General features: G+C 35.3%; 2 protein-coding genes and 1 pseudogene across 3 annotated transcripts; 1 reads left to right on the top strand and 2 right to left on the bottom strand.

Annotated features, from left to right (window-relative positions):
• Positions 1-2,742: 2,742 nt before the first annotated feature.
• LOC146942412 (deSI-like protein At4g17486) lies at positions 2,743-4,928 on the bottom strand. The gene is made up of 3 exons (XM_085756382.1): positions 4,730-4,928; positions 4,354-4,641; positions 2,743-3,317 (listed from the first exon to the last, which is right to left on the bottom strand). The coding sequence occupies exons 1-3, from the start codon at positions 4,866-4,868 to the stop codon at positions 3,103-3,105; spliced, it is 642 nt and encodes a 213-aa protein (XP_085612508.1). The 5' UTR covers positions 4,869-4,928; the 3' UTR covers positions 2,743-3,102.
• A 3,208-nt stretch (positions 4,929-8,136) lies between these two features.
• Positions 8,137-9,821, bottom strand: LOC146942411 (zinc finger protein 3-like; annotated as a pseudogene). The gene is made up of 2 exons (XR_015032681.1): positions 8,951-9,821; positions 8,137-8,339 (listed from the first exon to the last, which is right to left on the bottom strand). The product of XR_015032681.1 is annotated as a zinc finger protein 3-like (transcript).
• A 2,949-nt stretch (positions 9,822-12,770) lies between these two features.
• On the top strand, positions 12,771-17,389 carry RR12 (response regulator 12). Its single transcript, XM_085756381.1, has 6 exons — positions 12,771-13,055; positions 14,112-14,264; positions 14,400-14,798; positions 15,075-15,151; positions 15,237-16,361; positions 16,946-17,389. The coding sequence occupies exons 1-6, from the start codon at positions 12,944-12,946 to the stop codon at positions 17,015-17,017; spliced, it is 1,938 nt and encodes a 645-aa protein (XP_085612507.1). The 5' UTR covers positions 12,771-12,943; the 3' UTR covers positions 17,018-17,389.
• Positions 17,390-27,757: the final 10,368 nt, after the last annotated feature.

The following is a 27,757-nucleotide window of genomic DNA, read 5'->3' as shown; positions in this document are numbered from 1 at the left end:
GTTTGCTTTTTGTTATTGTTGGTTTATTTCAAGTTTGCATGCCATGTGTTTGTTGAAATGCTAGTGAAGGATTTGTCTTATCGGTACTTTGTTATGAGTAAGGAATTCATGGAGACAATCAGCAAACTCAACATCCTCTCAGCCTCACATAGGACTTTTCAACGTATGGTTGTATTGGTTATCACAGAGATCAATTATAGTCAATATGCGCGAACAACAACACAATCTTTTTTCCGGAGTTGGATGACATCAAAGACTATGGATCTCAAAAGTTTGGTGATCTTGGACCATAGGTGGAAGGAATTAGTCTGGTTGTTAGGGTATTGTTTTTGGAGTATTGTTGCCCTTTTGTTTTCTGAACTTTATAGATGTACCGTTAGGATGTATACTACTATCTTGATTGTTAGGTCTAATCTCAATTTATGGATGTGGGGAAAGTCCCAACTCTTAATCAATTGTATTATTTTTTGCCTTTGAATGAATGAAGTTTTTTGATTGTCAAAAAAAAAAGTTTTCATTTTCGTCAGAGAACACGTAGAAATTCTTCTATTTCAACCAAAAAAATTTGGTTAATAAAATTCAAAGATTAAACCCTAAATTATTTGTTTAACGGTGCAAGTCATATATCACTGGAACCAATTTATTATTGATAAAAGTTATGGATCTTCTGACTACAAAACTTTTTAAATTTATTTCTTTTAGAGAAAGCTTTTATATATTTTAAATTATATTCGCCTCAAAATTATTCTATCCAGCTATAGCAATTATTTTTGTGGGCTCTAAATCTAATGGAGCTTTATCTTGAGTTAAGCTATTATCCAAACCTGCTCAATTTTACATGGACAGTTGGACACTACTTTCCCCTTTCGTAGCTACCAAAAGAGTAGTGATATTTGAACAACTCATTTTAGACAACTTATGTGACAACTTCTTTTTTCTCTCTTTTCATTGGTTAAAAACAATGGAGAGAGAAAAAGGAAGAGAGAAAATAAAAGTCTAATGTTAGTATGAGAGAGAAAGTTGTAGAAAATGGTTGTACAAATATCATTTCTCCTACTAAAAACATCGTCATATCCCAAAAAAATGGTCATTTTCTTAGAAATGTGCCTATACATACCACACAAATTATTCGAAAGCATATATTCACACGGACAAAATATGGTATTGTTTTAGAGGAGTCTTATCATCACACCCTCTAACTTATTAGTTAATTTGAATGAGTTTCACTTAATTAGACACACCTGCATATAAATGTAGTGAGATTTATTTGAATTTCATCAATTAAGAGAATATGTTGAAAAATTGCTAGTGTGAAACACACTTCCCTATGGGTGCTGGGAAAAGCAGTCCTATTTCATACGCCACAGTCAATTATATGCATAACGCTAAACCCAACTCCCCAAGTCCGCCTATAGCAAAATAATCTGGCATCCACATAACCTCTCTATAACCATACATTTAAATAGTTATCACATAGCATGACAGTTCTTTAGGCCACCATTGTGGTGCGATGAGTTTGAGTTAGAAGTTTTACACTGCTTAGAAAAGTGAAGGTTGAACACTTTATAAATTATACGTTTCATAAATTTAATGTCTTCAAATTTTGGATAAAGATGTGAGTTTGCAACTCACTTGTGTGATTACTTTTAGTGTGATATTGATGGTCTAGGGCTCCCCTCATAACCAACAGTGATATCAAAATCGTTGATGATCGACTCCTTTTGTCGAAAGCCTTCCTGACAATGACGGTTAGACAGTGTGTCTCGTTGATGTGGTGGGTGTCAACAACAGTGCAAGTGTATGAGGTTGAAACAACTCATGTTTCACTTATGTGGTTGCTCTTGATTCAATATAGATGATCTCCCAGATTCCCACAAGACCCAACACTTAGCCGTGCCCTTTTATCGCATATTGCATCTCCTTCTAGGGTGGTGGATGTGGAGATTAAATTGTTCAAAGTTTCATGATAGTTGAGATAGAACAGAAGTATAGGTTTATAAGTGGAGATGAGAAGTGCTAGCAACACTATCTTTTGAACACTTACTCTAATACTTACTCTTTTATTGGTTTAAATCATTGTGGGTATACACTTTGGAAATAGAACTCATACAAAGCGGTGAAACATAGATTGATTTCATCTAATGAAAAAGTGAGTAACAAAAAGAGTGTTGAAGAATGAGTGTTACTAGCATTCCTCAAGTGAAGATAACCTTCTTACAAGTTGGTTTTGTAAGGTAGAGCTAGGTTAAACCCAATTCCTAAGATGTTATTAGATCCTATCTAAAATATGATGGACCGCCTGCTATCATATCATCGCCTTCCGACCACTCGAGTGGACGTGAAATTATGGGTGAAGAATCTCACATTGAATATGATATAGTTTGAGCATATATCTTTAAGTGGGGATAATTTGCACCTTACGTTGGTTTTGAAAAGTTGATTTATGAGATTGATGAAACCATAACTTTAGAGAGGCCAACTAGGTGACCGATCAATGCTTTAGCTAACTCCAATTTTTTACTAGATGTTTATATTAAATTTTGCTCATGATTTTCTGTGTGACTCTCTTGAGAGACTCCCCTATGGGGCTTGGTTCCATAGAGAATTTTAGTTTGGCTCTTGAGCCTTTTGTCCCCGTTTATTCATGAAAATAATAATAACAACAGTTGCACATTGCGCAACCTTTTTCAGTATCTTAAATACAAATTAAAATTTAGAAATTTAGACTACAAGAATAGACCATTTTCATCAACTCATAATATTTCTTGTATTTCCATTTCCCAGTAAAGGTACACTGCTCTACACAACGAAAACATAACTAATTGCTACATCAAGTAAAGTAGCTCAATCCAGAATGAAAAATACAGTCCAAGAATGGAGAAACAAAGAAACTTCCCATTCATAAAAGAAAGAAAGCATCTTAAAAAAGAACATAGACAAAAAAAAAAAAAAAAACCATTCCATAGTAGCTATTGCAATTCTATGAGACATATACAACAGAACAGAAAGATTGAGCAAATAAACAACTTTCTGCCCTGAATCATCTTATGTTGCTTACACAAAACTCAAACACTATTTTAGAGGCTGACTCATATCAAAGTTTTACTTTACTGTTAATGTTGTGGTTGACAAAGCTTTGATTAAAGATGATCGAGGAAAGCAATGTCTTGATGAACCTTGAGGATTAGAGGAAGCATCACACCTGCTCGACTGACTTCTGATTTTCCTCTTTTCTTTTTCTTCAACCTTGTCGGATGTATCTTGCCGAACCTTTGTTTCATTTAAGCCAGGGGGAAGAACGCAGTTGCAGAATAAACCTTCAAATATAATTAAGGAGAATGTCTTACAATTAGAATTATGAAATGATTACTAGTTGTTTCACTTGTTTACAAGGCGCAGTATAGTAATAGATTACCAATCACATAAAACAAGTACATAAGTAAAAGCAGTTACAGATTCAATTCAAGCATGTGTTTGTTGAGGGCTTGTTAACCACATTTTGACTGCAGAGCTCTTTAAAATTGAGTTTGAAGCGCAGTGATTTGTATATGAATTATTATACTGAGAAAACAAATTTTGATGTAAAATTTAGTATGAATTTTCGAACTAGCACAAAAGTCTGTCTTTTTTGGTTCATAGTGTCGGCCTTGGGACTAACTATAAGACTGTTGTGACGTGTCTAAGTGTGAGTTAAAGTCTCATGTAGGATGGAAGAGTTGAGGTTGAACAACATAAAAGTTAGATGATCCATAAACTCCGTGCTTTAAGATTTTGGGTGAATATGTGGTATCCAACTCACTTGTCTTAACCTAATTGATGATCCAATCCAATGAGGCTCCCCCTCATGGCCCAACAGAGAGTAATATTAGCTCATGTGCTTAGGTTGCAACTTAAAGTTCTTCGTCGCTCCCCAAGAGAGTAATCTTTACTCACATGCTTAGGTCGCAACTTAAAGTTCTTTGTCACTACCCGGCCCCCACGAATGTGTTCTGCTTCTTAACCAACTAAGCCACATTCATTAGTCTATCTAAGGTTTGGGGGGAAATTTAACTTTTATTCAATAATAAGAAAACAAATTTTGAAACTACGTCTATTTCTAAATATAGGAACCCTGGTCTCTAAATTACAAAAGTGAAGAAAATTGGTACCAACATTTAAAGTTTTTAAATAATTGGACAAAGAATTCTTAAGATGGTCCTTAGGGGTGGAGATAGTAGATTTCATGGTGAAACCAAAGACACAAATACAGCAATTGATACTTGAAAAGTTGTTAATTTCTAAACGTGCTATTCTTAACAATAAAAATGAAAGAAAAACTTACAAAGTTTACATAATGACTGATATATTACTTACCAAGTCTTGCAAGTCGATTCACCCATCGAGGAATAGGCTTTCCAGTTAATTTGTAACAAACATCATCACAAAAATGGTTGCAATTTTTGGAAATAAGATGATACGAATTTCCAGAGTACTCTTGAGCTAGTTTCTCCATGAATACTCGAATATCTTTTGTACCCAGATCCGTTGTACCAATAAAAATCGATTTTCTGAATGTAAACCCAGGACAGTTCTTGGGTTGCACTTCAAAAATTCCCGTTGTGTCATTCTCATGTGCTCCAAAACCATATTCAACATCATGAACTGCAGAACAAAAAACAAACTCAAGTACTGTTTTTGTTTTAATCTACATACATTAGTTTAAGGTTAATTAAAAGCAGGTTTGTGTTACCTTGAACTCCTGAATGGTAGACACCAAGACCAAGCCAATAAGCATAACCGTTAATGGGTGTGAGATCATAGACATTAAGATAAACAGGAACGGTGCCTGGTTTATTCTTCCTAGGACCTGTTACAAATTTAAACAACATTGTTGTTGTATAAATATTTTGATGTTAACTAGGTTGTGCTGAAGGAGTGTTTTTGTGTGTGAAATGAAATTAGAAGGAGAAATTGAGTTATGAAGGGTGTGAAATGAAATGAAAATGAAAGAATTGTAGTATTTGTGGTCAATTAAGGAGGAAGAAGAAGAGCCAAGAAAAAGAATAATAGTGGGAAATAGTATATGTGACTGTGGATGGATGCAGCATGTATCGGTATCCACCGGCGGCCGAAAGTGCCTACTTTGCTTCACCCACCTTCCACTCCTTTTCTTTTTATTTTTTATTGAAAATTGTGATAACCATGATAATTGTTCCTCTCGTGTCCCTGTCTTTACTCTATGGAGTGCACCTTTTTAACGTAATTATACTAGGAGTAGCATTTATTTAACTCCACAAATATATTTAGGGTCACGTTGATTTTTTCATTTTTTAAGGGACTAAAATGAAAGGTCTGTATTTTCATAAAGATAAAAAACATCTTTAGATTATGGATTAGGCTAACAAGCGCCTTTAAAACACTAGTTAAGAAGTTAAAAATAGAAATATTATAAATTTGATATAGAAAAATTTATTTTAGAAGTTTTAAGGTGTTGAATACACAATTTTAAGATAAATTTTTTGTTTTAAGCTTCTTGACAAGTGCATTAAGGGCGTTTGTTAGCATTTTCCTTAATTCATAGAAAATGGTAACTTGTGTCTTAGTATAACATAAGTTTTTTTTTTACAAGAGTGTGTGACATAAGTTAAAAAGTCAAAATTAGAAATATTTTGTTGTAATTAATGCATTTAAATTTAATTTTTTACTTTAGATTAATTGAATGCGTAAAATTTAAGAAAATATTTCTACTTTTGAGTTGCACATGTACCCTTAAGGCCCAACTAAGCATGATCTTTAACTTATTTCTCTATTTAACTAAAAATTAATGGGATCTTGCTAACTAGTATCCTGGTGACACTTGATAAAATTTTAAAATAGAAATAATTGGTAAATTTTATGTAGAAAAATTACTCTCTTCATACCAAATTAAAAGCAAAAAAATTCATTTCACACTATTTTGTCTTGAAAATATAAGGTGTTATACTTTTGACCAAATAATAATTACATCACTATTTTTTTGTAAAAAGTGTTTTGTTTTAGATGCTTAACCAATTCCCCTGGAGACATTGTTTTGCATTCCCCTTTAAATAACATAATTAAACATGACAAAAATTAGTCTTTTTTCCTACTATACTCCCTCCGTCTCACAATAATTGTCACTTTAGCATTTTTTTCCTTGTCTCAAAATAATAGTCACTTTAAAATACCAATGCATCATTTATTACTTTTTTCCACTACCATACCCTTATTTATTGAATTTCATCTAACTTAACTACTCCACTGACTACAATTAATAAGGGTATATTAGTAAATAATATTGATTTTACCATTGAAATCAACACAATTAATAATTTCCTTAATTACCGCGCACAAACCTTAAACGACTATTATTGTGAGACGGAGGGAGTAATAAATAACATAATTAAACATGACAAAAATTAGTCTTTTTTCTTATATTTTAAGATAAAGAAAATGTTTTTTTTTTCCATATAATTTTAGGACGAAAAGAGGGTGTACTTGTTTACTCCCTCCGTTGCTAATTATAAGCTATTTTTACTTTTTTTAAGTTTATTCAATTAATGATATATATGGTTCTTAATATTGACCAAATAAATTGATAATTGAACAAATCTAAAAAGTCAAATTTACTTATAATTAAAACGGATGAGCAAGTCTCAATGAGCAAGTCAATTTATAAAATACTTTAGGGAAATGTTAACCGGTGCCCCTGGGGCACGGGTTAAGAAATCAAATGGAGAAAATATTACGTTAGAACTTGTGCTGTCAACTCCCCAAAAACATAAAAAGTGTTATTTTTAATTTAAAATTTTCTTTTTTAGGTTCCTTAACCAGTGTCCGGGGCGTTAACAAGACCCAATACTTTATCATGGAAAAACCGAACATTTATGAATTCAAAATCAATATTCATTGAGAATTGTGATTTGATAATTCCTAGGCGTACGGTGGAGTATACTCCCTCCGGTCGCTATTATAAGCAAAAAACTACTTTTTAGGTTCATTGAATGAGTAATGTATGTGGTCATTAATATAGACCACATACATCATTTATTCAATCATTTATTCAATGAACCTAAAAAATAGTTTTTTGCTTATAATAGTGATCGGAAGGAGTAGTAAATTAATTTTGATGATGAGTCAGTAAAGGGTTCAAAGAAAGAAGTTTTGCTCCTAGGGATTACAAAAAGGAATTCATAGGGAACAGATATGGCTTTGACAACGATGTAGTAACTCTCTTTTCAGAATCAATTGTATAGCAACAAGGGAACAACAGTTCAATACTCCCTCCGGTCCTATTTATAAGAAAAAGTTGACTTTTTAGATTCATTGAGTAATTGATGTATCTTGTCTAGGATATAGACCAAATACATCATTTATACAATAAACCAAAAAAGTCAAATGTTTCTTATAAATAGGACCGGAGGGAGTAACACTCAGTTTTGTAACTTCGATTTCCATCACAACCCAACCAACACGCATGCGTTATTGCGCCATGTGAGCGCCCAAGACGCTGATTGCAAGAGAGGGATTCAGGAAGCATGCAATTACACCTGGAAATTGCTCTTCTCACAACGGAAATTGCTCTTCTCCCATTTGAACTTTGGAACATACTCCCGTGTGACTTAAGCCACGAGGTGTTATACCTAGCGTGACTTAAGTCACACTACATTAGTACATTTCACGTCAGTTAACTCACGTAGGTTATAACCGGCTTAAGTTAACTCATGTGGGTTATAACCTCAGCGTGAGGTAGATGATAATTTAGCATAAGTTAACTTGTGGGATATTTTGGTCAATTTGTGTGAGAGTGAGCAATTTTTGACAGGAGAAGATCAATTTTCATTACACCTGGACATATGGGTTCTACTTCGGAAACCTGGCCCAAACCAAAACATTATAGGCCCAGTCTTACTGTATGGGCTTTCGGGTTGCATAATTAGAAGGGTCTTCTGTTTGGCTTGACTCGGTTGGTTCGGGTCAAATTTTAAACGCCTAATTTGACTTTATAAGATTCACCTATATGTCATAGTAGAAACGAAAAATAATTTGTACCAAAAAAAAAAAAGAAACGAAAAATAATTGTCTTGAGCATGAAAGGATTTCACAACATTTCAAGTGATGATCATAGCACATCTTACCTTACTGGAAATTCAATAAGAATTTATATATTAAAAAATAACAACATTTTTTACCAAAGAAAAAAAAAAGAATTTGGACAAGGGAATCCATTAACAGATCATTAAGAGTCTTGAACTTCCCTTAAAAAAGTTTACACAATATGTTATAACAATCAAGAAGCTAGCCGTGACTAATCTATATACTATAAGAGCCCATGCTTAGAGCTTTAGGGTTTGTTTGGAAGACAAGAGAAAGTGAAAGGAAAGATAGTATGAGGAAAGATTGTTGAAGGAATGAAAGAGAGTAGAAAGTGAATGGAAAGTGAGATGATTGTTTAGCCGTTTGGTATCAAAGAAGGTGGAAAGAAAAGTAAAGGAAAGATAGATCTATGTTTATTAAAATTACATAAATATCCTTACATTAAAAATTGAATATTATATATATATATATATATATATATATAATTAATAAAGTAACATATACTAATAAAAAACAAATAATAACCCCTAAAAAACAAATAATAAATTAAAGGTATTATATTGCATGTACATAGTAATAAAAATTGAATGCCTGAAACCAGTCACGTGAGAAAACAAGCACATGCCATTGGAATTTTTTATTCAATATTGGCAATATTGTAATTTTACAATTCTGAAACCCATTCCCCAGCTTTCTTCACTGCATTGAGTGGAAAGTTTTAGAACGCGGGCCCCCACCAAAATGATACTTTCTTTCTACAGTAACAAAGCAACCAAACCAAGGAAAGAGTACTAATCCATCCACTTTCTGTTCTTTGATCAATCTTTCTTTAGACTATCAATCAAAACAAACAGACCCTTAACGATAAGTCAAGGTGCTTCACCTCTTGTTGATTACTCTTCGAGTTCAAACCAGTTCCTGAATTGAGCATGTCCTTTTTAACCTCTCCGAATCTACCAACACTACTTTGTGATGATAATCCTGTTTCCTGGAAAGTTTGCATCAGTAGCTTTCCTCTTCCAGATTGTTGATTCATAAGGGGTCTTTACCATCCATGATATCCATAATAATTGCTTTCAATTCCAAAGCCATTGGATGAAAATTTATGAAAAGGCTTCTGAACCATCGAGTGTGCTTTAATTGCAAATGGTCTCATACTATTACTATTAGCACAGAAGAGTGGTAGTAGAGATGCCATATTTGCATAACGGTTGTGAAGATGATATTTATGAAGAAATGAGGTGGTTCCTCCTGTTGCTGAGAACATCGTTCTCCGTCCTCTTTTTGCAATTGACCTCTCTCTCTTGTGAGCATTTTGATGTCCTCCGAGTGCTTGTGAACTGAAGAATTTTCTCTTGCAGTAGTTGCAAGTGAAAAATCGTGGCTCTGAAGTTGATTCAGAGCCACAAGTGAAGTTTTCTGATGATGTTTTAGAAGAATTATCTATGTCTAAACAGGTAACTAAATTTGACTTTAAACTGCACCCAAGATCACAATCATCGTTAGGAACATTCAGATCAAATGAAGTGTCTACCTTTGCCTCCTTTTCTTCTTCCTCAAAGGTTTTATGTTTCTCCAATTCATGTGGATTCTGCAATGGTATTTCCATTGTAGATTTTTTTGGGGGTAATAGCTACTGCACTTATCTTTAAATGGAAGAAAAAAGTATATATATAGGAGTTTGACACGTGATGTATTCCTTTTTAATAAGGTTAAGTTTATGTTTTTTCAAATGTTAAAAAAACCAAAAAAATTAATAGAATTGTTGTGCTTCATATGGTAACAAATAGTTTTGATTGAGGTTGAAAATTCTGTAGATGAGTATGACCGTGTGGGTGGCTGGATAGACAAAGACTCATGCATTGATAAAAATGGCCCACAACACAAACAAGCAGTAGTCGTTTTTTTGGATTGGCAATTAGCTTAGTGAATGATATTTATGTGCATGAGTTGGAAGGTTTCGAGTGTTTCTATCATCAACATCAACAGTTTAAATGAGGCATGTGGTATGTGCTTGTATAGAGACAAACATATATTGTATTTGAGGCATCAAATTATGATAGTCTTGGAATTAAGCAATAAGGTATCGTTTGGTGTTGGCCTTTGGGCGCAGTGGCGTTGCCAAGACCCTGGACCAGGGGGTTCAACGTGTGTTTGGTGCTAGGGCGGCAAAAATTAATTCTGAATGAATTGATTTTGTGTAATTGATTCTTATTAGAAGTTAGTTTAATGTAAAATGGTTTATGTCTGAATATATTTAGATTAAAGTGAAATCGTTTGGGAGAATCCATCTTTGATTTCTGAGTGAAATAATTTTTGGTCAGATGTTACTTACCTCCTAATCGAACTCTAGATAAACTCTAGATCATGACTCATTCTCCTATAAATTAGAAGGTTGACACTAAAGAATTAACTGGGCCGTAACATTAATATATAAAACAAATAATTGCATGGCATGAGTTTGGCTTAGTAGCCAATTTCTTGATTTTATTTTATACTATTTTCATAATAATATAAAATATGTGCTCAACAAAGCTTTATAGGTTGGACAACTAGCTAGCATGCAGTGTCACGATGTTGGTGCAAAAGACAATAAGGTGCAAGAGCCAATTTTGAGGGGATTCAAAACAGCAACACATAAAAAAATTGGTATAGGAATCAAGAGTTGATAAGTGATACCCCTGTTTGGGTGTATCAAGAGGACCAAAAATAAGTGATACAATCACGCATGATATATAAGGAGACAGAGCCAAACATTGTGGTTTGTCATGTACATCAATGTTACCAATACCAAACAAACTTCTTATGTACTTGAACGTCTATCAACAAGGACACCGTGTCCCCATTCTTTGTTAAAATTTCCCCTATGCATCTTATACTACCTTTTTCTTTCAATAGAATCCACTCGTGTCGCCAAAATCCCGCATTTACACAATTATCACATTGATAATCATTAGATCACCATTGGATGGTGGTGATTTCAAATAGATTTTAGATTATTTTAAAAACCAAAATCCCGGCCTTAAAATTTGCACCATTTGAATCTTGATCTTACTGTCACTAAAATGGTGACTGCATAAATGTGACAGAATCAGAATTCCAAGACCCATCACAGCTTAAGCATGGTAGCTCGATTGATTTATCTTCCACAATCACAAGGCAGTTTACATAGTAATTTAGATCATCAAAGTGCTAGCCCCGTTTGAAATGATCATGGTTCATGAGTAAGTTTATAGTATATTCTAGCATATCGCATCGTTAGCTGTCTGATAAGTGCATAGGAACCAGATATCTTTTAAAGATTTCTCTGTCTTTAGTCCGAAATCCCCCAAAAAGATTGTCACGATGTTTGATTTTGATGCACCCTCTCCACTTTCTTCCAATGAAAAAAAAAAAAGAATCTTTAAATTAGATATCCATATATCAAAGTACTCAAAAGATGTCCACTTTTAATCCATCCACCCATCTTTTCTCTTCTCTTCTAGTCACGCATAAAATTCAAATGATCAAATTATTGATAGCAAGCGTGCATCAAAATCATGTACCAGGTGTGCTTGCATGGCTAGATATGTGGTTCATATTGAAGTAAGCAGTCAACGTTGGTACAAGTTAAAGTGATTTTTCTCTCTCAACACAAACATAGTAGGATGTTGATGACGACAAAATGCCGCAACAAATCAAAACACCCTTGTTGTTGGGCTATTGATGTCTTTAATTAACTATTTTTTTTTTTTTTTTGTCTTTGCACAGTAATGTAAAATTAACCATATAGTTTATTTTTTTAAACTCGATATTCAACTCAAAGACAAACTAAATCATCTCCACTGTCCTCTAATAGAAGTCTATTTAAAGGGAGAACAAACTTTATTATATGCATTAGAAAGAAAAAAGAATTCAGTACACTTGGTATAATTATTGAAAATCATCATCATATCATATCATATCATATATGCCTTTCAATTTTCTACGAAGCCGTCTCAACCCACTTCCCTCTCATAGTCTCATTAATATCAGAGTCACACTTAAATATGTGTTGACTTTGCCTTTATGTGACATTGCCGTGGTTGAATTGAATGAGATCCTTATTCTGAATTACTGCCACAGACTCCTACTCCCTATATAGCACAAGGTTCCTACAGAGAGCTATGCAGTCTTACTCAATCTATTAATTCTATAGATGCATTCAGCACCATCCGCATGCACTCTCTTTACCTTTTAATAATCGTAAGAAACCCACAAATCACGTACTAATCACCTTCTAATTTTCTTACCTCATCACAAGTACACTATCCTACCCAACTCAATTCGCCAGTTTTTTTAAGTAATTGAATCAACATTTTAATTTTTTAAAATATCAACTTTTAGGTTATTAATTACTCCATGTAATAAGTACTAGCAGCAAATGTTTCTTGTACCAAATGATTGACTGATTTCCTAAGCATAAGCCCATGTGACAGATAGTGGCCCAGCTGTTGTTTTGGACCCAATACTCAAATTGGATTATGAAAATAATAATAATAATAATAATAATAATAATAATAATAATAATAATAATCCCGTTTTCTGCATTAAATAACGTAGAGTGGCAGTATTCATGAATCATGACCGTCCAATCCAACTCAGATTCCAATCCAGGTTGTAGTACATCCACTTTTTGGATTATTACAGATTCCACCAACCCCATTTTTCGCTCTCTCTTTCTCAATTATTATTCATTCATTCATTCCCATTTCATTTCCCTCGTTACCAAAATTAATCATTTTTATTTATTATTATTATTATTACCATTACCACTCTTTTCTCTGTTTCATAGCTTCTTTCTGAGTAGTGACTGATTTGTGAGAGAAAAATGGATGATTCCGGTGACCGTTTTCCCATCGGAATGCGTGTTCTCGCCGTTGACGACGATCCAACTTGTCTCATGGTTTTGGAAACTCTTCTCCGTAGATGTCAATACCACGGTCAGATTCGGATCTAGTGTTTTTTATTTTGATTAAAGTTTTCATTTCTATGCTCTATTTATGTGTATAATCAATGTATCATGATAATTCATAAGTCAATGATATGTGTATAGATATGATTAATTTTTTATATTTATTTTTAGTTTATAAGTGTATAATTGCAATTCCAGAAATTCAAATAAAAAAAAACATGTCTTTAGGATCAAATCTAACTGGGAAATGGAGTTAGGTAGAAATTAACGATATTGTGTAGATATTTGGAACTTTTACTAAGAATAAAGGTAAGATGAAAAGAGTCATGATTTAGGGTCAAAGGTTCCAAATTCATAGTGTGTTGACTTATTTTGACTGACTAACTCCCTGTGATAGTATAAAGAAACAATTTTTACAGATTTTATGTGGAGTTTAATCTTATTTCGTCTACGCTTGTAAAAGCAGCGTCTGCATAGATTCTTATATGATAAACACTTATTGAATAATCACTTAATTATGTGCTTGCTTGGGTAATGTATCCAAGCATATTTTTACTAGATATGTGAAGGATATTCCGTAATTAGAGCTTCATTGCTTGTAGAGGTAGTACCGTAGTAGGAAAAGTTGCTCATAGTGCATAATATATTTCATTTTGTTTAGTGGCTTTGGACTGAATATGCACTTTATGGTCATCCATTTTTTGTTTTGGTGTTAATCCTCCTGCTCTCGAGGGAAGGACCCCTCTCAAGGGGAGGCCTCCTAATATTCCGGAGTTTAGTCAGGGAGGTAATTGAACTCGGGTTCCGCCTGTGAATCAAGCTCGGGTTCTCTCGAATGATTCCTCCTAGGGGGGCTCCTTAACCTCTTGATCCCAATCACTTGGTTATAGTCAACCATTTTTCTTTTCTTGTCTTTGCTCTTGTAACTGTTGTTGCTTAGATTTCAGGATCCTGTATTTCTTCATGATTAGTAATTTTCTTTGACAAACATTTCACTGTTGCTTTCTTTATTGGATGTATATTGTAAATATGATGTGAACTTTGCTTATTCAAAGTGATACTTATTTCTGATTGGGGATTGCAGTAACCACAACTAGTCAAGCAATAACAGCGTTGACCATGTTGAGAGAAAACAAAGACAAGTTTGACCTGGTAATCAGTGATGTGCACATGCCTGACATGGATGGATTTAAGCTGCTTGAACTTGTGGGACTTGAAATGGACCTTCCCGTCATAAGTAAGTGGGGATCTGTCATGTAATCCTCAGCTGTTAATTTTTTTCTTCCTTTTCTATTTATTCATTTTGACTCTTGTTTATTGGTACGACTGCTAATCAATGATACTTTTGCTGTTATAAAATGTTTGATTTCAGTGTTGTCTGCATATGGTGATACAAAGCTGGTGATGAAAGGAATTTCCCATGGTGCCTGTGATTATCTGCTGAAACCTGTGAGATTAGAGGAGCTAAAGAACATTTGGCAGCATGTAATTAGGAAGAAGAAGTCTGATCCAAAGGAGAAAAACAAAACCAGTAAACCAGACAAAACTACTTCTGATAGTGGCAGTGGACTAAGATCCGCAGGAGCAGAAAATTCAGATGAAAATGGAAAGCTGACTAAGAAAAGAAAGGATCAGGATGAAGACGAAGATGAGGATAAAGAGAATGGTAATGACAACGAGGACCCATCAGCTCAGAAGAAGCCTCGGGTTGTTTGGTCTGTGGAGCTGCACCGCAAGTTTGTTGCTGCTGTTAATCAGTTAGGCATTGACAGTATGTTCTTCACTCTGCCTGCAACACAAACAATTTTTATATCTTATCAATTTCCTCGAGCTTTACTGAATTTTATTTCAAATTTTACATTATCAAAATGTTTTTGAATATCTGGTTCGATGTTTATTTTAAATCCTAGGTTTAAAATGACTTATGATGATAGATGCCACTTGGGATGAATTTCATTTCTGAATCATCACTCAAATTTAAGCCATGTCATAAAGTATTCCATTACTGAATTTGAGTATTATGTTAATAATGTTGTTTTACTTGCAGAGGCTGTGCCCAAAAAAATTCTTGATATGATGAATGTCGAAAATATCACAAGGGAGAACGTGGCAAGCCATCTCCAGGTATTTTTCTAGTTCTTTACACTTTAATTTATGTAAGTTAACCATTTCTTTCACTGAATGTTTCGGGTTTATGAAATGGCTGCAGAAGTATAGACTTTATCTGAAAAGAATTAGCTGTGTTGCAAACCAACAAGCTAGTATGGTGGCAGCCTTAGGGAGTGCAGATCAATCTTATTTGAGAATGGGTGGTTCTGGACATTTTCACAATAATGCTTTCAGATCCTTTTCACCTAGTGGGATAATTGGTAATCTGAGCACTCCAACTAGTCTTAACGGGCATGGATTTTCTCCTTCGGGGCTTCTTCAGTTGGGCCAATCACGTAATTTAAACAATTCTTCCAATGATCAACTTAAATTCCAGTCAGCCATAACTCCCGTTAATCAGAATATTCTTCAGGGAATGCCAATGTCCATAGGGTTTGATCACTTGCAAAACAGCAAGGGTGTTATCTCTGTTCAAAACCTGAATACTGATGTGAAAACAACTTTTCCCATCCCAAATAAATTCCCGGATCAACGGCCAAGTTTTGCCACCTCTAGTTCTCATCCTCCAAGTCTCGGTATCTCAAACAATGGCTTGATGTCGGATACGCACCCTGAAAGAAAACACGGAGGTATAGGAATAGGATATGGAAGTTCATCTTCTTCAGTAGCCTCTCAACATTCAGAATTTTCTTTCTCTATGCTGGATCAAGGTAGGCACGGTGATAATTGGTCAAGCGACGTGCCGTTATCTGGAATCCAAACAAATTCTTTCTCTTCAAGTGAATGTTTTAGACAGACAGCTGTTCCTCCTTCAGATAACATGGCTTCTTTGCCCTTGCAAGCGGGGTATCCTGGTGGTTCGTTGCCAGATATGCACTCCCAAGGAATGATTTTTACTAATTCACCTGAGTATATAAACGGTAATTTGCCATTTCAAGGATGGGAAGACCGTAATCAGGATGCTACTTACCACTCAAATGTTACTTGTGGATCAATGAACTCTCTTGCTCCAGTTAACGGTGCCGTTTTTCCACCAGGCCAGACAACAACTAGCTCCACCTTGGATACTAAATTTTTTAATCCCATACAAATGAAGCATGCTGGATTTGCCGAGTTAACTGAATGCAGCTCATCAAGACAATCTCCAGCTAATATCATAAGCCAGCAGAAGTTTTCTAATAATCTTGGTTCACTGGAATACTTGGCGAGTTCAATGATGGGACAGGTAATAACATTTTTTGAATATAATGTTGGTTTTCCCATAAATGCTTCTGTATGGCTTCTTTAACATGTATAGTTTTTTTTGCATATGGTTGATACTTGATACCATCTCAAACATTATTTCCTTGACCACACATACTGATTAGATTATAAAAGTACAATCAGTAGCTTTAGAAAGACATACTCCAGTCAGCATGGTTATATTTGTCTTATTCCCGAGAGAAGACTTAAAATCATTACATTGTCAGCATTGAAATTTGAAGATTTAAATTGGTGGAACTCTGTATTGTTGAAACTTTACGAGCCATATATTTCATTGATGTTCTTTGTGATGGATCTGCTAGCCAATTAACCACCGTAACTTTCGATGTCCTTTAGAACATTCACATAGGATGAAAACATTTGTTTTTCTATCCTGGATTGGTACAATAACTTGTCCGTTGAGTATATAGCATGTTGTTTTATTTAACTTAGGTTTAGCATCTTTAAAGTATGCAATGCTCGTTTGGTTGCTGTATCTTGTTTCTTGCCCCTTGTCCTAAATATTTTGCTTCCATAGTAATTTGATACCATGTTCATGACATGCAGGAGCAAGATAAGATGAAATTATTGGGTGGAGACTTCATATGCGATAATTACTCCGACGGGGTATCTTTGTGACAGGAGTTTTGGAATTACATTCAGCATCATGTTGTCCTCATTGATGAATTCTAGATTGATAATTCCTCCTCTCATGGACACATGCTATTTAACCAGTTTTGTCCTAGGAGTTTTCTTTGTGGGATTTAGCTTCTCCTTTTCTTTTTCCAGAGTCAAGTTAGAGTCAAGTTCTCTAGAATTCTCAATTGTGTGCTTTAAAATAAGAAGTTAATGAGAAATATAAAGTGTATCATTAAATTTCTCATTAGTTTAATGTTTAAGGAATGATCTTGATAAATTAGCTTTGAATTATTTTATTAGAATTTGAAACAGTTCTATGTGATTAAGATTATTGTACAAAATATAGTTCATGCCCCTGCTGTCAGAACGAAAGATTAAACGTGCCTGAAGGGATTGTTGCTACCAAGAAATAATTATATGGAAACGTGATAAAGTTAAAGAAAATAACAGCACGCCATATTACTTTACTTGATGAAAAAGCTGGTTATTTTGAGAAAGTACTCGTTGAAACATTGAAGACAATATCAGCGTTGGAATGCCAATATTCAGAGTTCCAAACCTAATCTTACTCACATGAACTAACTTCTTTGGTCTTTAACCACATTTGTTCACAAAAATGTGGAAACTCTTGCATATTTTTCATTGCATTATGGTGGCGATTGAGGGACACTTGCTCATTTGATATTGTACTTGAGATATTTGATGCATTGCTTTCGAACAGCGACCTAGCATTCACACTATTACATATTTATTTTTTGAATGGCAAAATTTATTCTCGACGAGAAAATGCAAGGAGCACTTAAAACTCGCGGTAAACAGGGAAAAAAAATACGAGGCACCGCATATATACGGAACACCAAAACACCCTTAAACCCCCCCAAAAACATGGATTCAGGTATTGAGGCCGACATATACATGCGATAGACAGCACGCATACCCCTACCTCACACCATTACCGCCGAAACTAGGCACCCTAGCCGCAAAAACCAGCAGGAACCACACTGCCAGACAGCACCGCCCACGCACCAGCAAAGACAAAACAGAAAAAAAATCTGCAATCCCAAAAAAAAACCGCTAGAGAGAACCGAACAGCTGAAGCAAGGCCCGAAGCACCAACAAAGAGAGACAAAACAACAAAATATAAACTCCTATATAAAAAGGAGATTTACTTTTCCCACCCTATGCATTTCCTCGCGCGCCCTATTTTTTTCCAATTTTACCCCTGGTCCGGATTTCGTTTTCCGGATTGCATTGTTAGAATTTTGCAGATGTATCCGGATTTTAAAATCCGGAATAGTGTTTTACCAGAACTTTTGCAATTTTAAGCTTTACAATTCGTAAAATAAAATGCAAATAAAATAAAAAACAGAAATAAAAAGACACAAACATAAAAACAATTCATTTTATTAATATATGAACAATACATTACAATAATTTTCAAGTTTTTTAAGCTTATTACATAAGATCCTAAATCTATTTCTAATCTCCTAAGAGACTAACCACTGATATGTGATAGGACATACTAGTAGTTTCCCTATTGGAGGGCAACCGGAGGAGGAGGGAAGAGGAGGGCGGGAAAATGCCCCTGCGGGAGGTAGGGGTGCTCAAACTTACGCCCAGACAGGCAAAGCTAAGAACCACACTGACCCACATGACCCTCAGATGAACCGCACTTAGTTGCAGCGCGGTTCCATCCTCATTGACCGTTCATACAAACCCTGAAAGTTTTCAACGAGGCCCTTATCTATGAAAGGCCAACGATGGAAAACCATGGTTGTAAAAGGAAGAAGAGGAGAGGGTGGGAGAGGATGGTGTGAGAAATGGTGGGGTTTGGAAGGCAATTTATAGGGAGGGGTGGGTCAAAAACGGTTGGGAGGCCATAAATGCAGTCAAAAAACGTGGTAAAACGCGTTTTTTTGACTTGACCACCGACAAAAACGTGTGGTGCAGACCACCGGCCATGACTGATGCATTCCGGAATATAAAATTCGGAATGCACATCTGTTTTTCGGAATATATTTTCCGGATTAATGCGATAATGGTGAACGAGAGAAAAGCTTCTTGTAGGGCTAAGGACATTCCGGAATGTAAAATTCGGAAAGCTTCAGCATTAGATTCTTTTGAAAGAGAGCTTTGATTCTTTTGAAAGAGAGCCATTAATGTGGGTTTGGACGGTTACAACCACTAGCACGTTTTCATTGACTGTAGTAATGACCTAGGACTTGTTTTAGGCTATAAATAGGCTTCCATCTTCAACAAATACCTTCATTCCTCACTTCACCTCTTTTCTTCCATTATCTTCAAAAAAAATTAGTTTTTTAGGGGTGTCGGTGGTGTCATGGTCATTGTTGACCGTTCATATGAACCCTACAATTGCATTGCAGCTTGTGTGGGGTTCATATAACGGTCAACAGAGACCCTTGACATCAAAGAAAGACACAAAAAAGCACATAACATCTGGTCCGGATTTAATTTTCCGGAAATCACTAACAATCTGGTCCGGATTATATAATCCGGACCAGGGGTACTTTTGGAAATTTTGCAGGGCGCGCGAGAAGGCAGCAGGGTGGGAAAAGTAATAGTCTATAAAAAGCAGCAGCAGTGTTTTATGTTGGTTGTCGAGGCCTAACACAATCTTCTCCTATTCGGACTTGTGTCTGACTATGCATAGCAATTAAGATTCCTATGTATTTGTTTTAAAATTTAAATTTAAACTAAAATTGTGGACCATCACATTTAATTGCTAATAAGATTCCTATGTATCGCCTTGTAATGCATCGAGACACAAGAAATTTGTGCCTTGTAATACTAACGAGAATACACATATTAAATCAAATGTTAAATTGATATGAACAATTACAATATTTTTAGAGAAATGATATTTTGACAACCACTTTTTGACAACTTTTGGACAACTTTCTCTCTCATACTCACATAATGTTGTTATCCTCTCTCTTCCTTTTTCTCTCTCCATTGTTTTTGACCAATAAGAAGTGAGAAAAACAAGGTTGTCAACAAAGTTGTCATCAAATGGATGTCAAAATATCATTACTCATATTTTTATATCCGAGATACAAAGATGTATCTGTTTTGATGGGCGATGTGGGACATCTGCTTATGAACAGTTATGATTTAGCATTCTATCTTAGCTGGACATGAGTAGGGATGGCAAAGCGGGCCGGCCCGCCCCATTTAGGTCCGCCCCGTCTAAGCCCACTAAAAACGAGACGAGCCGAGTCAAATTTTGTGACCGAGTCTAAAATCTCACTCCGCCCCGTTTTGTGGCGGGCTTGCGAGTTGGCGGGCGGCCAGCCATACAAAAACTTTTTTTTTAATTTTTTTACAACTTAATTGTTACAAAAATACTAGGTTGCTTTGATCGTAAAAAAATATAAAAGAATAGGTAGCAAGTAAATTTGTGAAAAACAAGATAATTATCATTGTCGAATTCAAAATCATAACTAATAGCTTTCTTTCTTCAAAAAAAAAAAACTAATAGCAAAATAAGGCAAATGCGCAACATAAAACAAATTATAAAATAAGTCTCAAAATAAATAAACTCAGCAATCAAGATAAACCCAAAAGCATAAAATAAGTCTCAAAATATATCTAACAACCAAAATAAATCCAAAAACATAAAATAAGACTCAAAATAACAAATTGAAACAAGAGTTAAGCGGGCCTCCCCGCCACGCCCCGTGCCCGTCCCTTTTCCAACGAGTTAAGCGGGCCGGCCCGCCCCACCCCGTGCCCGCCCCGTATTTTAACGAGACGAGCCGAGCCGAGCCAACTATAGAAAGCGAGTTCAAAACTTCGACTCAGCCCGCCAAAAATAGCGGGCCAAACGGGCCGGGCCGGCGGGTCAGACCCGTTTTGCCACCCCTAGACATGAGTTACTATAAACTAGACAGAGTGGAACAGCTGAAGAAAAATGAGAGGTGGTATTTAAATTGAAGTGATATAAAGATCACAACCAATTTGATAATTAATTTTTTCTAATTCGAGTTTCGTTTATTAAATATAAGGGAACAGATGAAATCATTCTTCGTGGAACAGATTATATGTTCCAAATGATTTAATAGACACTTTACCGTTAGTTCTAAACTTACTTGGCACTTAAGGTTACGCCATCCTAACTCTAGCACTAATGAAAATTGTTGTAGATCATTGTAATATCTCATTTTCAAATAAAATGTTTGTTTTTCTACTTGATGCAAGGGTATGGCACATAGGTTGCACTAACCACCTTTGCACACTCAATACACTATGCTACTTAAATTGATTTTTATTGATTTGTGAGGACCAAAACACTTGTCTCCATTTCACTCGTAGTTGATCTTTGCTTAACCATCTTAAGCCATGTCTTTTTACCCTTAAAATATAGTTGGATCATTGTTTCTCTGTTTACCTCCTCAATACTAGCTGTCAACCCGTGCTTCGCACGGGGTGGATTGCTTTTTTTTTTTTTTCCGGATAATTTTGTTGGCAAACACATATTTGTTAATACGCTTAAAAGTAAACTGATTCGAAATTTAGATATTACATGCATATAGATATAAAAAACCATGATTCATAACATATCAAATCCTAGATAGGTCTACCATAAACAAAACCATTGCAAAAAAATTGTTCACTATTTCACTACAATGTACTCCAGTCACAGTAGCCATTATGAGGGTGTAACATATTCGGGAAGTAGGTCAGATTGTGGCAAACATTGAATAACTTAATTATTAGTACAATATGTGTCTCCCACAATCGAGTTTCTGCCACTACTGTGAGTAGGAGATGATTCAACTTCAATTTCACATCCCACTCGTCAGTGTTGGAATATTACCAGTCGAACGTATCAGAGGTTAAGTTTTCAGGAAAATTCGTTTATGACGAAGAATGTTTTATGATGTAGTGTCGGTTTCGCACGGGTTGAATAACGTACCTTGTAAAAAATTCGTTCCCAAGAAAAAATGAGCAAATTAGTGAATATTGCACAAACATTAGAAATCTTTATAAAAATATTTATGAAAGCTGTACCAAGTCTTGATTCATGAAAAGATGATATATTTTGTTCATGAGACCAGGAAAATATCATAATAATTAAGATGAAACTAATTGGAACCAATGAAGGAACCAATAATGTGTAAATTATGATTACATATTAGGCAAAATTATAAAAGTGAACGCTATTGTCATAGAGTTACAAAAAAGGGATTAACACTAATATTTACATCACACAAAATGAACTGAACCGTCATAATATTCCTAAAGGGCTTAGACGCCCTCTAGAAGGGCTCAGACGCCCTCCAGAAAGGCTGCCAAGGCCCAGGCGCGTCCTCCTAAGGATGCCGCCCTCCTTAGCTTCCAGAAGCTTCCAGAAACCGCCCAAAATACATAAATACCCCCGTTGCTTGGGATCCAAGCAACCGAAACCCAAGCTCATAACAGGCTATAAATACTACTCTTGAGATCATTCCAAAGGCATCCAATAATCAGTCTAAACCCTAGAATCCTAGAATCCTTTACCGTACTTTTTTGCAAGTACAGTTGGCGCCGTCTGTGGGAAAAGGTAAAACTAACCTAGACCACTCTTTTGAATCGTAATCCGCGATTTAGAAACCCTAAAGCCATAGAAATCTTAATGGTAGTCACTAAATTGCGATCACCTTTTCACATCAAAACCCTAAATCACGCCTCTCGGATTTAGGAACCGAACTTCATCATTCCCAACCGCCATGATGACCGAATCCTCCGATCACGACGCCGTTGGATGAAAATCAATTCGGAAGCATGGCAGCAACCTCGCCGATAAGAAGTTGTTTTGTCGCCGCCATGCCTGCACCTCATCTTGTTCTCACAAAAAGAGACCACTTCTGAAGCTGTACAAGGCAAAGTCAGAATCGCTACAATAATGAAAGCATGCTTGTGAAAATTCCTCCAATCGAAGGAGAATCGACACTTAACAGGTTTCACCGGTTTGTATTTATTTACGTTAATATCTACTGTTCGGGCATGTGTTTTTTAAAATCTCAATCACGCCCACCTTAACGCTCTATTTTGAAAAGTCAAAATTGCTTAACCAACAACCAGACGTTATATTAACCTCGTTAGTAATTCATCATAAAACGCACACAAGTTATTTAAGAAAGCATAATAGTTTTAACATTGCCGCTTCTCAGCGAAAGGGTTTTTAATCGGTGTTGATATCTCAGCCAAATTGTCAGGTAATAATATGGTCTTTTATGTGTTTGGTTCTTTAATCAACAACTTTGTAGGTGGCGTGACCAGAATTATTAACTTTATAAAATTGCTTGCCTCCTTTGCATAAAAATCATGATATAAAATTGATTGGGTGTCTTAGCCTATTATTAATTCCTTTGTTATGAAAGCCACGAATAAGATATACAATATCTTATTGGGTAGATTATGTTTTATCAATTCCTTGTTATGGAAGCTACAGGTTATGTGCATGTGCATATCAGGAGTTGTATTGGCTATTTATTTTGAATGGATGATCTCTATGTATTAATCTTTTCGTGCATACAAGTACATGATAGCTTAGCAGCTGTAAATAAATAAATGATATTGAAACTCATAATATGGGTATGACCCGTAGTTGAAACATGTCCCATGTTCTTTTATCTTTATCTTTCTTAATTTCATGTTTCATAGAAACATGGTCCATACAATATTATTTCTTTACCTGAGAAAGGATGAGTCACTTTGTGCCTATGTGTCTTAGCATCATGTCGAATTTAGTTTCTTTTTAACTGGCTTGTTTAGTAAATTCCTCATAAACAAAGACGACAAAGCTTATGGTATTGTTAGTTCGACCATACTGAGAAGTTTTTGTTCTGTCCTTTGTTTGAAAGACGCCCCCTTTTTTAGTTCAAAAAGGTGTAAGCTACTCCACCTCTATAAAATATGGACGAATCAGTATTGAATTAATCGTTTAACAGTCCATTATTAGACAATATTTGTATACAGCAACAAGACGGAGACGTGAAAGATCGGTAGTACCTACTATCTCCATGAACAGGCGTCAGCGCAAGCCTCACAAGTCACAATGAAGCTCGCAAGTTATAGTATTGCTCGTTAATTCCATTAAATAGATTGCCATCAATCAAGGTATGCTCACTTTCATTATTGTTGTTGATCCCATAACATTTCTGGAAGACTTAAGCTTCAAAGGTACCGACTGCAAATTTAGTATTTTTTGTGATGACTTTTTATTCAAAGTTTGTGGCTATTTGCCCTATTTATGTGTTGATAAGGTCGAATATCGCACCTGAGTTCATAGTATTTAATCTCTACAAATTAATCATTCTTATACAATCTCGAATGAATGAAGTAGTGAAAACATTTATGGGAGGTATTAACATTGCACTTGGATAAACTTTGATATAGATTATTGCCTTGGTGAAACATAGTCAATTTATGAAGACAAGTATATGGATTTTCAACCAAAAATATTTTCCTAAATAGGAGTATACCATTAGACAGTTGAGCGGGCGAGTTAGTTTGTAGTCAATAGGCGAAGACAAGTAGAAAACAACATAACTAAACGGAAGAATTAGTTTCAATCTAAGGGAGTACGATTTTATAATTATATTTATATTGTAAAGTAAATTCTGTCATTAGGAAAATTATTTAACTACTCTAGGTACCCTGCAGCAAAAGTACAGTGTAGTATTGATAAAAGGTCAGTTGTGAGGGTTTCTGGCGAGGAAAGCCTTGGTATTTAAGAGGTCCAAGTGACCCACCTCTCTTTCCTGGGAACCCCTTCCATGTACCATTTACTTTGCGAACTGAACTAGACTGTTTAGTAAAAATATAGATAAAGACTAATAGCACTAGACCCACGTAGAAGAATGAAGATGAGCAGAAGACTTAGTTCCAACTTTATGGGAGGAAACAAAGACATACAAAATAAAGTACCAAGCAAATTAGAATTCGAGTTAGTAGGAAGAAGAGAAGGAGTATAAAATAAAAGAACGAAGTAGGCGAGCTAGTAGCGGGAGAACTTGGCTTCCAATCTAATAGAGGAGAAAAAAGGTTTAAAAGCACAAGATAAGAAGATTAGCAGTAGGATGAAAAATATGGGTGAGTTAATAAGAGAAGACAACGAGTAATTAGTTTTCATTAATTAGTTCCCCTCGTTACTATTGTTTATTACTTAGAAGAATTCGGCCTTGTTATCAGTTTAATTCAAGTTTGAAAATATGTATGATATCGGTAAAATCTTTTCATATGTATCGTCTACCGTCAAGTAAGTAAAGTTGAATAGAAGTTAGTTTGGATTTAACATGGCCAAATAAATTGGAGAAGGACAAAGAATAGTTAGTTCCCATTGAATATAATTGCATATGATTAAAGACTACTGATTACTTCGGAAGCGTGGAAGAATTATTATATTTCAGATAAATCGATGATGGATGCTAACAAGCCCGCCGGGGGCTAGATGAACGAAAGAAGAGAACTCGCCAAACAACGCACCATGATTAAAAATGCAAGGAAGCAATGGTCCCACCATTAAGAACATAAAGATGAAACACGAAGTTATTCTAACCTTTCTCAAACCTTTGAGATTTGTTTTGCAGGTTTTTAATGAGCCACCTTAATCTCTATAAATACTTTGCCATTTCAGTTTGTTATTTTGTCCAGGTGCTACTACTACAATATTCATGGAAATCGACGAATCAACTAAGCGCCCTAAACGTCAACCTTAAAAAGGCTCTGGCAGGGTTCGACATCAAAAAATCTGCAATCTACTAAGCGCCCTAAACGTCAACCTTAAAAAGGCTCTGACGGGTTGAAAATCCTAAATAATATGGTTGAAAATCCTAAATAAAGGTTGAAATCCCTAAATAATATGGTTGAAAATCCTAAATAAAGGTTGAAATCCCTAAATAATATGGTTGAAAATCCTAAATAAAGGTTGAAATCCCTAAATAATATGGTTGAAAATCCTAAATAAAGGTTGAAATCCCTAAATATGAAGACTTCCCACGACGGAAGAATCAACATGGTTGAAAATCCTAAATAAAGGTTGAAATTCCTAAATAATAATGGTTGAAATTCCTAAATATGCAGACTTCCCACGACGAAAGAATCAACAAGGCCGAAATTCCTAAATAATAATGGTTGAAATTCCTAAATATGCTAGACTTCCCACGATGGAAGGATAACAAGGTTGAAATTCCTAAATATACAAGCCTTCCCACGACGGAAGAATCGACAAGGTTGAAATTCCTAAACAAGTGAAGAGTCCCCAAGGGGGAGCACCTCGATTCAACAAGTTATGAAGACTTCCCAAAATAAACGACTATCTGTTTTTGGGCAAGAATTGAAACAAAAATAAACAAGAAGCTAAAGTACTTGGGGACCTCTCCCATATGAGAGACATCGCCCAAAAAAAGAAAGAAAAAAGACTCGACAATTTCGCTAAAAAGCAAGAAAGCGCCAATCTGTGATTAAATATGATCTGAGTGTAAATTAACCACTTTGCTCTTATGAACCTCTTGTTTGGGGTTTATGAATCTTTAGAAAAATATAAAGGGGCGACCAAACCAGACAAAGCTCGCTGTAATATTCCTAAATGATAGACGTCGCCCGCCCCTCTGTTTCTAAAGCAAAAACCACTTCGCCTTGTCCCAAGACTCGTGCTTGGGGGGCTGTGGACCGTTAATGTACAATTAAGAGCTCAAACGCCCTCCAAAAGGGCCAAAAACGGCCTTAGGCAAGACCCCTTAAGGGTGCCACCTCTAAAGGCTTCTAGAAACATCTAGAACACTCTAAAAGCATCCTATGCGACCGACCTTATTGATTCATCACTTCGCCTTGTTCCAAGACTCGTGCTTGGGGAGCTGTGAACCATCATAATATTCCTAAAGGGCTTAGACGCCCTCTAGAAGGGCTCAGACGCCCTCCAGAAAGGCTGCCAAGGCCCAGGCGCGTCCTCCTAAGGATGCCGCCCTCCTTAGCTTCCAGAAGCTTCCAGAAACCGCCCAAAATACATAAATACCCCCGTTGCTTGGGAGCCAAGCAACCGAAACCCAAGCCCATAACAGGCTATAAATACTACTCTTGAGATCATTCCAAAGGCATCCAATAATCAGTCTAAACCATAGAATCCTAGAATCCTTTACCGTACTTTTTTGCAAGTACATGAACCAAAGAAACAACATACCCTATGCCAATGGTTGCTACGTTGGAAGTGAAATCTGACTGGCCAGTGTATAATATATAAAGAGATTTTGATATAAAGTTTCGGACAGAACAACTTTTCTTGGTGTTTCTACTTTTGCGATATTTTCCTATTTGCAGCTATTTTTTTTTGGTAGTGATGGATTTAGTACTATAGTGTATCATTAGAAATTGTTAATTATTAAAAATAATTGGTAGAAAAAAAAAAAAAATTTAATTTGAAAACTGTTGAAGAAATATCCCTTCTTCCTTTTCCATCTTTTTTTATAAATTTATTTTCCATCTTTTTGTCTTTAATCTTCATCATAAACATGGTATTCACATAATTTAATAAAAGAAAGAATTTGAAATTTATTATTCTTTGAGCAATGTAATAAAGAATTTGAAATTTATTCTTTGAGCAATTTAATAATTTCTCAAGTCTTTATCCCCAGTGCTACTTTGCACTAAATTATAGTTCGCACATGGTGTGTATTACTTTTTTTTGAAAGGTGGTGTGTATTACTATTACTATTATTAGTGTATATAAAAGAACAAAGC

This window comes from Medicago sativa, chromosome 3, assembly GCF_051527215.1.
Source record: "Medicago sativa cultivar Bolivia chromosome 3, Bolivia_mono, whole genome shotgun sequence".
NCBI classification, from domain to species: Eukaryota; Viridiplantae; Streptophyta; class Magnoliopsida; order Fabales; family Fabaceae; genus Medicago; species Medicago sativa.
Note: the sequence above shows the minus strand (reverse complement) of the source record. Positions and strands in the feature narration are given on the sequence as shown.

Coding starts and splice junctions, on each gene's coding strand:
- RR12 (XM_085756381.1), top strand. CDS start 12,944: ATGGATGATTCCGGTGACCGTTTTCCCATCGGAATGCGTGTTCTCGCC. Junction 14,799..15,074: donor TAATCAGTTAGGCATTGACA/GTATGTTCTTCA, acceptor TTTTACTTGCAG/AGGCTGTGCCCAAAAAAATT. Junction 16,362..16,945: donor CGAGTTCAATGATGGGACAG/GTAATAACATTT, acceptor CATGACATGCAG/GAGCAAGATAAGATGAAATT.
- LOC146942412 (XM_085756382.1), bottom strand. CDS start 4,868: ATGTTGTTTAAATTTGTAACAGGTCCTAGGAAGAATAAACCAGGCACC. Junction 4,642..4,729: donor CTACCATTCAGGAGTTCAAG/GTAACACAAACC, acceptor TTTGTTCTGCAG/TTCATGATGTTGAATATGGT. Junction 3,318..4,353: donor GAATCGACTTGCAAGACTTG/GTAAGTAATATA, acceptor TTATATTTGAAG/GTTTATTCTGCAACTGCGTT.